Consider the following 13,385-nt stretch of genomic DNA (forward strand, 5'->3'; position numbering starts at 1 on the left):
TCCTTGAAGGCAGTGATAAGAAACAGGGAAGTGAGCACAGAAGTGAAAAAGTTATTACATGACAGTATTGTGACACCAACTCTAACATATGGAAGTGAAGCTTGCACGTTGTTGGAGGGACACAAGTCAAGAGTGAAAGCAGTGGAAATGAGTTATTTAAGAGAAGCCTGTGGAGTCACATGGGCAGACAGACTGACAAATGAGGTTGTCAAGGAGCTTTGTGGTGTGGATGTGGATGTGATAGGAAGTGTTAGGAGAAACATATTGAGGTGGTTTGGCCATATGGAGAGGACGGAGAGTGAGAGACTGACAAGGAGGGTATGTGAGTGAGGTGGAGGGGGAGAGAGGGAGGGGAAGGTCAAGATTGAGATGAAGGGATGGAGTGGAGAGGTATATGAGAGAGGGGGGTGTGAACTGGGAGCAGGGCAGTGACATGATGGGGGACAGGGTGACGTGGAGGCGATTTGTTCGTGGCCACCATGTATGGGATTAAGGCGTCTGGCAATAGATAGATAGATAGACAGACTTTCCTTTGCTGGCTAACAATCCTAATCTGAGAGATGCCTGATAGCTGTGTTTGCCCATAGATGATGCTCTTTGATATATTGCATCTGAGGAAATTGACCAACATTCCCTAAGCGTGATACAGATACAGATGCAGTGGAATTGCAGGCTAAATTTTGTCCCCACTGTACATGTATGCACTGCATTAAAATGATAAAAGTCAATCCCACACGGTCTTATCCCATTAAAGGTGTAGGGGCCTGAGTCTAGGCTACTATACAGGATGTATCTGAACTCCACTGATAGACTTTCAGGGTCAACTGGGTAAGTAAAAATACAAGTTTTATTCTAATAGCAGCATCCTCAAACAGATAACATGTACCCGTCTTGTAGAAGAGGCTACACAACATAACTCACATGATGGACCACTGCACAACACATATCACACTATGACACAGACATAAAGTTAATGATGTAGGGAACTATGGGACAGTTACTTACCTGCAGTCAATGGGTCTGCTGGGTCAGGCAGGCCAAGACTGAGCAACAGTAACAACAACTGCAGTAGCTAATAAACTTCTACCAAAATCCAACATAATATTAAAACAGTTGGTACAGAAGCAGGGGATTTCAATGACCTTTGTTAAAATCATTACTGATATCACATTTCATTATGACAGGTCTCCTTTAAGAGTTAAAAATTTATCTGAGTAAGCAAGGTGTCAACATGATGAGGTTATACTGGAGACTATTTCTAACCCCTTAAGTACAAAGGGTCTTTCCTAAACTGAATAAAACTGTCTAGTGGTAACTGAAATATAACAATGAAGGCGTATCAAGCTGTGGAGGTTTGTAAATATGCATAACCAGAAACACTCTGATATCCTGACTTACTTCAACAGAGTGATGCTGAAGGGAGTCAGCAAATGGAAGGGAATTGATAATATGAAAACCCTTGGACTCCATCTTATTTACATGAGCTGAATGTGGTGAACCCCTCACTTGAGGTGCCTATATAAAGTCAACAAATATACTTGGGTAAAAAAAAAGGTGCATTTCACAAATACCAGCATATACACTAACACAGCCATCACAACCATCCAAACAGAATCGTTCATGACCCCCCCAACAGTTTGAAGCTCCCTTCCCAAAGAGACACAAGTGCACCCAGCCACTCTATGATGTGGCCATCCCTCTTCCCTGCTTCAATACCAACACAAAATACAACTCACAAACAATCCACTATGCCCTCACTGTAATGCAGTGTCCCACACCACAACACACTTACTTACCTCAGGCACCACACTACCACAACACAGACAATCTTTCATCATAACCTAAGCTCAAGATCTCTGGCAGACAATCTCTCATCATAACCTAAGCTAAAGATCTCTGAGAATGCCCAGATGAAGCAGCCAGCTTCCCGCAGTCCACCAGGTTCATGTACAGATGAACCTGGGACAACAACAAAATCAACAACAATACTGATGTTTTTTGTTTACTATTTTAATATCATCATTATTTAGTAGCTCCACTCTACTAAGACACCACTTAATATTCTGAATGTAAAATTCATGAGTAAGGTAAATAGAGCTGGGCACCTCCGCAATCATTTCCGCAATCCGCAATTTCCGCAATAGCAGACCGCATTATTTCAGTTGTAGAATTGCAATTGCGGCAAGCTCATCCGAAACTTGCGGTATTGCATTGCGGAAGTACTTCCACAATCACAATCCTGTCCACAATCTCCCACATGGCAGTCGGTGTCGGTTAGTACAGGCTACAGCATGACTCATGAACATCAAGCTTGAACAGGATTCCCGGCCAGCAGCAGTACAAGTGAGGCATCACTGCGCCAGTTAGCAGTAGGGATGGGCGATACCAGGAGAAATTATTTGATTCGATACGATACGATATACTACAAGCCAGAATGGCAGTAAATTCTGTGGCACGCATTGCTAATCATGCAGAGTTGTGATGTATGGGTGTGAAGATGTGTCAAGTGTCACAAGTGTGAACTTGAACTTCTGAGTCAGTTAGGACTCTGAGAAGTGGTCCGAGTGACGTTATGAATGGAGTCACTAGTGAGTAGTGAGGGTCACAGCGACTGAGTGTCACTGTGGGATATTAATGTCATAAATTGATTATAAATACAATAATACACTACATTACCAACTGATTTACTCCCCGTTTGTACACTTCGTATTGAAAATTGTGAAAGTGGATTGTGGTTGTGATAATGAAGTAGCAGAGCTGCACATTCCAAGTTTATTGCAGAATTGCTGTAATGGAAGGTAAGGGTCAGAGGCTGTCGAATTGCGAATGTGGAGTTGAATTTTAGATTGTGGTGCCCATCTCTGAACTTAAAACTTGCTGACCTAAGAAAATGACTTCTCCGAAAATGTTATTTTATATCATTACACAAAGATTTAACAAAGAATCTCTTGCAATATGGTGCTGTATAAGTGGGAAAATTACCATCTGGACTCTCAACATTGTGTGTACTTATTATGCTGTATGGTACAGTGTGAGCTGTGTGGTGAGGTACAAACAGGTATGATGAGATGAGGTGAGATGTTGCAGGGAATGAGTGTGTGTAGTGTGGTGTGGAGAGATATACAGTAATGAGGTGAGTGCGGCATGGCAAGTGTGTGTGTTGTGTGGAATAAAAAGGTATGGTGAGGTGTAGTATGGGGATATGTGGTGTGGTTGTATTACCAAGGGTACATACACATACCAGCAGGACGCGCAGCATTCCAGCCACCTGGTGGTGGGGCCGGGAAAGGAGTGGGACCTCTCATCCCTCCTAGTGGAGGAGGTGGAGGAGGACCGGTGCCTGGCACTGGTGGCGGAGGTGGAGGCCCACCCATCCCTGGAGGTAAAGGCCCACCCATTCCTGGAGGTGGAGGGGGAGGTGGAGGCCCACCCATCCCAGGAGGAGGAGGGGGAGGTGGAGGCCCTCCCATACCTGGAATTGGAGGTGGAGGTGGAGGCCCTCCCATTCCTGGAGGTGGAGGTGGAGGTGGAGGAACTCCCACCCCTGGTAATGGAGGGGGAGGAGGAGGTCCTCCCATAAGAGGTAATGGAGGTGGTGGTGGAGGCCCTCCCATGCCTGGAGGAGGAGGTGGTGGTGGTGGTGGTGGTGGTGGTGGGGGAGGTCCTCCCACTGCTATGGATGGAAGTGGAGGTGGGGGAGGAACTCCTATTCCTGGAAGTGAAAGAGGAGGAGGAAGAGGTACTCCAACCCCTAAAGGTGGAGGCAGAGGTGGTGGTGGTGGTGGAGGACCACCCATTCCAGGATGTGTAAAAGGGGGAGGAGGAGGAAGAGGAGGAGGAGGAGGAGGAGGAGGTGGTGGTGGTGTAGGTGCAGCCAGTAGATCAGGAGGAGATGGAGGGTGATGGGCTATACTAGGCACTGTTGAATGTGTGGGTGTGGGAGGGGAAGGCATGCCATGTGTGGGTGATGCATGCAGAGCGGGCAGTGCAGGGGGTGGTGGGGGTGGGGGGGCAGTGGTCATGCTGGCTGGGGCTGAGGGCAGCACACCTGGATCTGATGGTGGGGGAGGGGGAGGGGGGGGAGGGACGAGGGCTGGGGGACTGGTGGTTACTGATTGGCTGGTTGAACTGGTTGGTGCTGAGGCACTGGTGGCCACTGGCCGGCTGGGTGAACTGGTTGGTGAGGCAAAATCAGCAGTTGCCTTGGCTGTCAAGTCCTGTAAAGCATACACTTATGGTCTACTATTGTATTTATAACTGCATTACAGGTATCCCTGACATAATGATAAGGTTATATTCCAAATAACTGCACGGTATCATCAATCAAATTATTGCTACATGAATACATTATAATGGATTCAGTGGGAGTACACTGCCAGGGAGCCTATGGCTGGTCCTCTGGGAGATATTTTTAACCAAACCTTGCTCAAAACCAACATAAACTGCACAACCACTTGAAAAAACACAAACTCCACTATAAATCACTGCAGACAAATATCATTCATAGAACTTATTTAAAAGGCACTTTAGGTTATATAATGTCATAGATTTCCAAAGCCTTTATAATAAAGATACTATCATTGTTGTTTACGGTTTTATTGCTGATGCAAAACCCCAGTCAGTCTGGCCCGGCAGACCCATCGACAGTACAGTAGGTAAGAAATTGCCCCTATGGAACTGCCCCATAAGTTTCCTACACTGTTCATGTTATGTCAGTGTTGTTGTGTGATATGTGTTGTGCAGTGCTCCAATAAGTGAGTTATGTTGTTTGAGCCTGTTATGCAAGCTGGGTACGTGTCACATATGGTTCAACCCAACCCAGTATAAGCTGATAAGTAAAAAGGACTGGGTGATGTCCTGAACCATGCCTTGTTAGGTGAACTCAGTCACCTCTATTTAAGGATACTGTAGATGGGTGGATGTCAGGAAGGGAGGATTGTAGTTCAGTGCTCTGACTGAGGTGTTGTATTGCCCTGCACATGAAATGGGTATGTTGGTGTTAGTTCAATGTTAGTGTCGGAGTGTCCAGAGGTAGGATGCTGTTGAAGCGGGTCTGTTAATGTTTATGTAGTGACTTATATTCCTGGGAGTGTTGTGAGGCTCTAACGACAGGGATGTTGTGAACTGGCACAGGCTGCTCTGCAGGACTGTGTGCCTCTCATGTCATGGAAGGAAGGAATAGTGCAGAACTAGTACCATGCCATAATATGGATATAAAGCACTAAGGTAGAAGGGAGCAGGGTAAACAATTATATTAAATGTATGACAATATTAGAAACAGAAACAGTGGGATAGCCACCTAGGAAATCAGTAAGTTCTGGGGGCTGACGTAGTGAGAAAAGGAAGGGGAAAGCTGCAAGACGTTGTTGGAGTGTAGACGGGCAATCAAGACAATGATGACTGATAGTCATAAAGCAGTTACAGTGTAGGGACACAGACTGAGGGCCATGGCTCATCAAATGACCATGAGTTAAGCAAAAATGACCCAAGTAAAAGCGAGCATGGAGTCTCCCATCGATGACTGGGGTGGTTTGATGTGTGCCAGGGAAGAACAGAGGGTTTAACACTATGAAGTTTGTGGTGAACCTGCTGGTTCCACAAATATTTCCAATGATCAAGGAAGAAATGGGTTAGAAGAGAGAAACAATCAAAGGCAGGAATGGGGCAGAGGAAGGACCTAGAGGAAAAAGTAGCAGAGTATGCCAGTCAGTCAGCTGGTTCATTACCTATAATCCCAATATGGTTAGGAACCCAGCAAAAGCAAACTGACTTTTTTCTAACAGAAAGGTGGAACAGCCACTCTTGAATTTGGGTGATTAAAGGATGAGAAGATGGCATGGTGTTTAAGGGAGTGAGTGCACTGAGAGAATCAGAGAACATAACAAAGGTGGGGGGAGAGAACCTAAGAAAAGACTTCAGAGCAAAAAGAACAGAATATGGTTCTGCAGTAAGGATACTTGCAATGGAGGGATGTGTACTTTGGAAGGAGGAGTCAAGGAGCACAACAGTAAACCCAATACCATGACAAAATTTAGAGCCATCAGTAAATATATAAGTGGTAGAGGAGTGACAGGACATATGTTCAAGAAAAAGGAAGCAAAAGGTATCTGGGGGAAGTAGACTTAGAACGAGGGAAAAAAGAATGGCAGACCACAGCAGGAGGAAACTGGAAGAATAGAAGGAAAGACAAAATCAACAGACTGAAGAAGGATGGGGACCCAAAGGGGGAACTGAAAAAGGAGATGGGAGACCAGGTGAAAAATGCGTTGGAGAAGGCTAGGAGGATGGAGTTACTTATTTACAGGAAACTGAAGGAGATGTGTATAGGACCTGATAGTGAGAAAAGAACAACAGTAAGAGAGGGGGGAAATGCCTAATTTGGCACAAAGAGAGCAGGAGTCAACCGAAAAGCACACTGACTAAAAGAAGACCAGTACGATGAACAAAACCTAGTTTTGAAAGAGAGTGAGTAGAGGCAGAAGAACAGACTTAGCAATCATAAACGAGTCTGGAAAGAATAAAGACAGTGAAGACGAAGAAGTGATCAGCACCTCATGAAAGGTGGGAGAGCGTTGGCAACAAACGAAGAAAATGAATGGTTGAAAACTTGAGGGAAGAAATATGTGCATTCTAATATAACCAAGAGTCAAACATGAGGCCAAGAAATGTGGCAGGGGATTGGTTGGGAAGAGGGATATTATATAAGTACAGAAAAGGTTGTGGTATGGTTCGTGAACAAGCAAACGTTACTACACAGGACTTAGAGGTAGAAAAATTGACAACCATGAGTAGCAGCCCATGCGGAGGCAACATCAATGGCAGACCGAAAAAGGGATTGGAGCCAAGGAAGCTCTGAATTTGCAGCACAGATAGCTAAATCATCGACATATAGAGAGGGTGAAACAGAATGGGGTAGAGAAAAGGCACTGCCATTTATAGTTATAAAAAAAAAAGGATGCAGCCTCAGGGGACACCGACATGTTGGGGAAAGGCACAAGAAAGGTGGTCTGTTAGACGGACGAGAAAGGTTCGGAGAGAAAGAAAATTTTGAAGAAAAACATTGATGTTACCATGCAGACCAAGGAAACAAAGACAATGAAGAATATGATACCTCCATGTGGTATCGCAGGCCTTTTCTAAATACAGAAAGACGGCAAAAACTGGCTGGCAGAGTGAAAAAGCAGAGTGAATAAAATATTTGAGTTTGAGAAGAGGATATAAGGTGCTGCATGCTTTGCAATACCCAAACTGTACGGGGGTAAAGAAGACTACAGGATTCAAGGTGCCACATGAGTCAAGTATTCAAGCAGTTAGCATAAACAGCTAGTCAGGGTTATGAGACAGTAATCTTGAGGATGGTGTCCAGGTTTACCAAGTTTATGAAACAGGAGGATGATCATTATATACCAACCAAACTTTCAGTCCAAAAACTATTATAAAGGGCAAAGAGAAAGGATGTGGCTTGTGGGGAGAGATGTTTTAACACAGTGTGATGAACACCATCATGTCATTCACTTGTATTTTTACAGGATTTAAAAGAAAACGACATTTCATAAAGAGAGAAGGGAGTGTTAAGAACTCCCTTAGCTGACAATGTAAACGAAATTGGTATAGATTCAGAATCAGATTTAAGGTGCTGAAATTCTGGAAAAATGAGACTCACTACTAATAAGACTAAAATAATTGCCCAAAGCATCTGCAGCTAAGGAAGCATCAGCCACAGACTGGCCATTGGTATGAGGAACTGGGGCTTGGGGTGGAACATGTCTGCCTGATATTCTACAAGAGTGAGAGACTGACAAGGACAGTGTATGTGAGTGAGGAGGAGGGGGGGAGAGGGAGGGGGAGGCCAAGGATGAGATGGAGGGATGGAGTAGAGAGATATCTGAGAGGGGAGGGTGTGAGTAGGAGCAGGGCAGTGAAATGGCGGGGGACAGGGCAACATGGAGGCTATTTGTTCGTGGCCACCCCTTACGGGATTGAGGCGTCTGGCAATAGACAGATAGATAGACAGATATTCTACAAAGTCGGGACCAAACTGCTCCCACAGGCGTAATTACAGAAACAGAAGAAACAGTCTCTCCAACTAGAATGTTGACCCTGACGGATGGCACGATGGAAGGCTGGAGAAGCTCGATGAAATATGAAGAGGCTATGAATCCAATCAGGGTGGACTGGGGGGAGGCGGTGGCTTAATCGGTAGAGAGGTGGCCTGCAGTCCTGATGGACCCAGGATCGAATCCCGACTGGGGCATGGAACAGTTTAAGGATTTGAATTTCATAAAAAGCAGACTTTCCTGATCTACCAGATGACCCGCCAATATGTCGTAAAAATACCCCCGCTATTACCAATACACCAGTCCTGTATGAGACAGCCCTAGCATGTATTCAATATGGACGGTGGGTGTTAGCGCCAAAGTGGTGACATGTGGAGGTGTAGGAGGACTACTGGGCCTTGGGATAGGCTACTGCCCCCGAGATATAGGTCCTGAAGCCTTTGCCCAGAGTTGGAAAAAAAAAAAAAAAAAAATGATGAAAACTTTTCCAGCCGGCACATCTCACACGGGGAGATCGTGAACAAGGAGTAGTTCACCAGGAAACACGTTTGGCAGCAGATGATCGTGTATCATGGGGAATGGTGACAAGAGTAGCGCTTAAAGCCTGGACAAGGGAGAAGGACAACATATCTTGTGGAGAGGAAGAGTGGGCACTGTAGTGGAAGAAAACAACTCCCAGTCAGCAGCATGGAGCTGCCAATGGGAGGGGGACGAGGGAGAGGACAGTAAGTGGCAAGAGAGAGTTTGATGGGGAAGTGATCACTAAAATGATCATCTTCTGATATCAACCAATGAATACTGTGAGAAACTGAAGGTACACAAAGGGACAGATCCAAACATGAGAGGGAATGAGCAAGGAGATCAAAGTGAGTAAGGGTGCCAGTGTTAAGGATAAAATGATCTTGGCAATTAAGAAATTGTTCTAATAAGCATCCTCTGGTGGTGATCACAGTCACCCCAGCAACTGAAGTCATCAAGAAGAAGAACTGGAGGAGGAAGGGAATGAAGGGATGAGGCAAAGTTTAGAAAATGGAGAGGGACAAAAGGTAAGATATAGCTAGAGCTAACAGTGATCCACTGATGGAGACTTACACACAGGTCGCCGACAGAGACGGAGCTCTTCCTGGATCGTGGGGAAATAATCGCTGAATCAGTGACGAAAAGAAGACCAGCCTATCTGTGATTATGTTAATGAGTGCGTGAGTGGTGGTCCCGTCGGACAGTAGTTAAAAAAAATGTGGTTTTGGTCATAAAAAGAACAAGATACAGTGAAAATATAAAGTCTCCATATGGTTGACTCATGGCAGAAAGGGACGGTGCATTGTTTACAATCGGCAAGAGAGAGTTTGAGGGCTTTTCTGAAAAGCATGTGGCAAATAGAAGTATAAAGTTGAACCAAACAAGAATAGCAGGTGCAGAGAAAACAGCGGAGAGGAATGTCCAGGAGATAAAAAAGGTAAGGGCAGTAATTAAAGAGTTACAGGAACAGACTATAGAGCAGGAAAACGAGATCAAAAGTCTGCGAATTAAACTGGAAAAAATTTGTACACGTAGTGACGAACAAGAAGGAGAAGTTACTGACTTAAAAGTGAGCAATGAATCAGCCTCAAATGAAATAAAACAGCTTAAGAGAGAGAATAAGAGGTTGGAAGAAGAAAAAGACAGGATGAAAAGCAAACTAGATGAGTATGAATCCAAATCAAGAATACAGGACAAGCACATTAAAGAAATCAAGGAACAACATAAGGGGTGGAAGAAAATTCGGGAAGTAAATGTAACTTTGAAAGAGATTATAGAACAACAAAGAAAGGAAAAGATAGAGAGGGAAGTGGTTAGGGTGCTGAGAAGTAAAGAATCTTTAGTTAGTGATGTAGTAGATAAGAAAAAATGTGTAATAATTTCAGGAGTTAAAGAAAAACATACGACATTAAGATCAGAAAGAGAAAGAGAAGAACTGAGTAAAGTTAAAGAAATAATATCAGTAGTCATGGAGGAAAACAACGAAGCTCAAGAAGAGATTGAAGAGGTGTTTAGGTTAGGAAAGTACGAGGAAGGAGGCGCAAGGCCACTGAAGGTAACGTTTAAGTCTCAGGCAACAGTAAACGAAATTATCAGTAGAACATGGAAATTATCAGACAAGGAAGGCTTCAAAAATGTTTGGATAAGGAGAGATGCAAATGAGGAAGATAGAGCTAAAATAAGGGAGTTAGTAAGGGAAGCAAAGGTATAAAACAAACAGAGAACAAAGGAAGAAAAGACAGTGTTTTATTGGAGAGTCATGGATCAGAAATTAAGGAAGTGGTACCGGCAGAGAGAAGGAGAAAAGAGGGTATAAAAAACATCAAAAATAACTGGAAGGTGGCATATACTAACATTGATGGTTTAATATCAGCAAGGCTAAAAATCAACGATTTTTTAAGGGTACATGAAACTGATGTTACATGCTTTGTAGTGACCAAATTAAGAGAAGATATTGATGTTCATATGGAAGATGGTAAATACAAACTGTGGAGAAGAGACAGAAAAGAAAAAAACCGGAGGAGGAGTGATGATAGCAGTGAAGAACAACATAAATGTAAGTACCGTGGAAATGGGAGAAGGCAGGGCCGAAGTGATAAATATGAAATTACGAGCTGGAGAGAATAGCAAGAGAGATATGGCAGTACAGTAGTGTATGTTCCCCCTAAGACAAGAGCATGGAATGATGATGAATACCAGGAAATGTTCTCAGACATGGCTAGTTATTTACAGAAAATGATTGAGAAAGGCAATAATATAATTTTAATGGGTGACTTCAACTGTAAAGAGGTGAACTGGGAGGAATGGGACTCAGGAGGCAGCAAAGATTCGTGGGGCACTATATTAATAAACATAACAATGAACACTGTGATGATGCAATGGGTCAAAGAAGAGATACGGTTCCAAGGTAAGGACACACCAGCAAGACTAGACTTACTGTTTACCAAAGAACCCGATGTAACAGAATCCTTGAAATATTTGTGTCCTATTGGAAAAAGTGATCATGTGGTCATTGAGATCCAGATGATAACAGGGAATGTGGAGCCAAGAGATGAGTTTTATAGGCAGGGAAGATACAACTTTGGGAAAGCAAACTTTACAGGATTGAGAAAATATTTCGAAAATGCAGATTGGAGAAAATTCAGAGAAACGAGAGATACAGAGGAAGTGGGATACTTTTTAGGCCTCTATAATTTGGGAGTGGAAAATTTGTGCCAGGAGTAAAGGGGAAAGAAAACAAGAAAAAAGAGTGGTTTAATAAAAGGTATATGATAGCAAAAAAAGGAAGAGACACAGCGTGGAACAACTGGAGAAAGGGAGGTAACAACAGAACAGAGGAAGAACATAAAAGAACTAGAAATGAATACACAAGAATACGTAGAGAGGAAGAAAGGAATTTTGAAAAAGGTATAATAGATAAATGTAAGGATGAACCCAAACTGTTTATAGATTTGTCAATGGCAAACTGAAACAAAAGGAAGGAATCACCATATTGAAAGTAGAAGGAGAGGTCAATAAAGTTGTGGCAATGCAAGCAGAAATAATGAACAAATGTTTCCAATCAGTTTTCACTAATGAAAAGGAGTTTGTGGAGGGGGAGGGAGTGACTAGAAATGTAGTGATAAAAGACATAAAAGTGGAAGTACAGGAAGTGTATAAATTACTGGAAACTCAAGATGTAAGGAAAGCCCCAGGACCAGATGGAATCTCTAATTGGGTACTGAAGGAATGCAGAAAACAACCGGCGGCCAAGATTCACAGTTTAATTGTGTGTTCCCTGGAAGAGGGGAAAGTGCCTCAAGATTGGATGAGGGCAAATGTGGTACCGATTTATAAGGGAAGAAACAGGGAAGAACCCCTGAATTATAGACCAGTGTCCCTAACCAGCATGGTCGCAAAATTGTCCGAAAGAATTCTGAAAGATAGATGGATGAAATATCCAGAAGAGATGAATATTTTGAATGATAGCCAGTTTGGATTTAGAAGTGGAAGGTCATGTGTTTCCAACCTGTTGAGTTTTTATTCAAGAGCGATTGACGTGCTACAGGAGAGAGATGGTTAGGTGGATCGTGTGAATTTAGAATTGGAGAAGGCCTTCGACAAGGTACCCCATAAGAGACTAATGTGGAAACTAGAGCATATAGGAGGACTGAAGGGGAACCTCCTCGAATGGATGAGAGACTTTCTGAGAGACAGAAAAATGAGGATGGAGGAGTAACAAGAGGAGTCCCACAGGGCTCGGTGTTGGCGCCAGTAATGTTCCTGATTTATGTAAATGATATGGTAGATGGAGTGAACAGTTATGCAAGTCTGTTTGCTGATGATGCAAAGATCTTGAGGAAGGTACAGGTTAAGGAGGATTGTAAAATGCTGCAGGAGGATCTGGATAGGATACACGATTGAAGCCGGAAGTGGGAAATGAAATTCAATGCAAAGAAATGTAAAATATTGGAAATGGGTAAAAGTACCAAGAGGCCATCATTGAATTATTTGATGGGTAACGAACCAATCACAAAAGTGAGAAAAGAGAAAGATTTGGGAGTGCTGGTCCAGGACAGCTGGTCTGAAAAACACACTAACAAGGCAGTTAGAGAGACGTATAAACTCCTGACTAATATAAGAGTAGCTTTTCATTATATGGATAAGGAGATGATGAAAAAATTGATAGTGGCCATGATTCGCCCCAGGTTAGAATATGAAGCAGTAGTGTGGTCCCCACACAAAAAGAAAGATATAAACAAGATTGAAAGAATACAAAGAACAGCAACCAAAATGGTCCCCAGTCTGGCAGATCTGTTGTAAAGAGAGAGGCTGGAAAAGCTGGATTTGCCTTCCTTAGAAGAAAGGAGAAAGAGAGGCGACACGATTGCAGTGTTCAGGACCATGGTGAGAGTAGATAAAATTGACAAAGAAGATCTGTTTTTATGGGTTAAGAGAGTAACAAGAGGACACAGAATGAAACTGAAGAAACCAAGCTGCTTGAAGGATATCAAGAAATATACAGTAGTTTTCCTTATAGATGTACAGACCTGTGGAATAGCCTGGACAAAGAGATCGTCCATTCTAAAAACTTAAACGAGTTTAAAGCTAAATTTGACTTATTGAGAAACAGAGACGGGACCCCACGAGCGTAGCTCATTTCCTGTATATTACAATTAGGTAAATACAATTAGGTAAAGACAAGCAGAAGTATGAGGGATAGAATAAACGGGAAGAGGTTCAAAGGGGACATCACTGCAGGCAAGGAGGGCAGAGTCATTTGAAGAAGGGGATCTATGAAAAGTACTGCCAGGAATAGGAACCGGGGGA

At 43.3% G+C, this 13,385-nt stretch overlaps 1 protein-coding gene across 1 annotated transcript in view; it reads right to left on the reverse strand.

Annotated features, from left to right (window-relative positions):
* Positions 1 to 13,385, reverse strand: part of LOC145406606 (uncharacterized) — a 118,544-nt gene that overhangs the window by 68,099 nt on the left and 37,060 nt on the right. The window contains exons 9-10 of the mRNA XM_080277681.1: positions 3,914 to 4,217; positions 3,242 to 3,616 (exon numbers count right to left, since the gene is read on the reverse strand). Of these exons, the coding sequence (XP_080133807.1) occupies positions 3,242 to 3,616; positions 3,914 to 4,217 (679 nt within the window). The remainder of the gene's footprint in view (positions 1 to 3,241; positions 3,617 to 3,913; positions 4,218 to 13,385) is intronic.

Source organism: Coenobita brevimanus, chromosome 71, assembly GCF_032717465.1.
Source record: "Coenobita brevimanus isolate Jiangsu-jjx chromosome 71, ASM3271746v2, whole genome shotgun sequence".
Taxonomy (NCBI): Eukaryota; Metazoa; Arthropoda; class Malacostraca; order Decapoda; family Coenobitidae; genus Coenobita; species Coenobita brevimanus.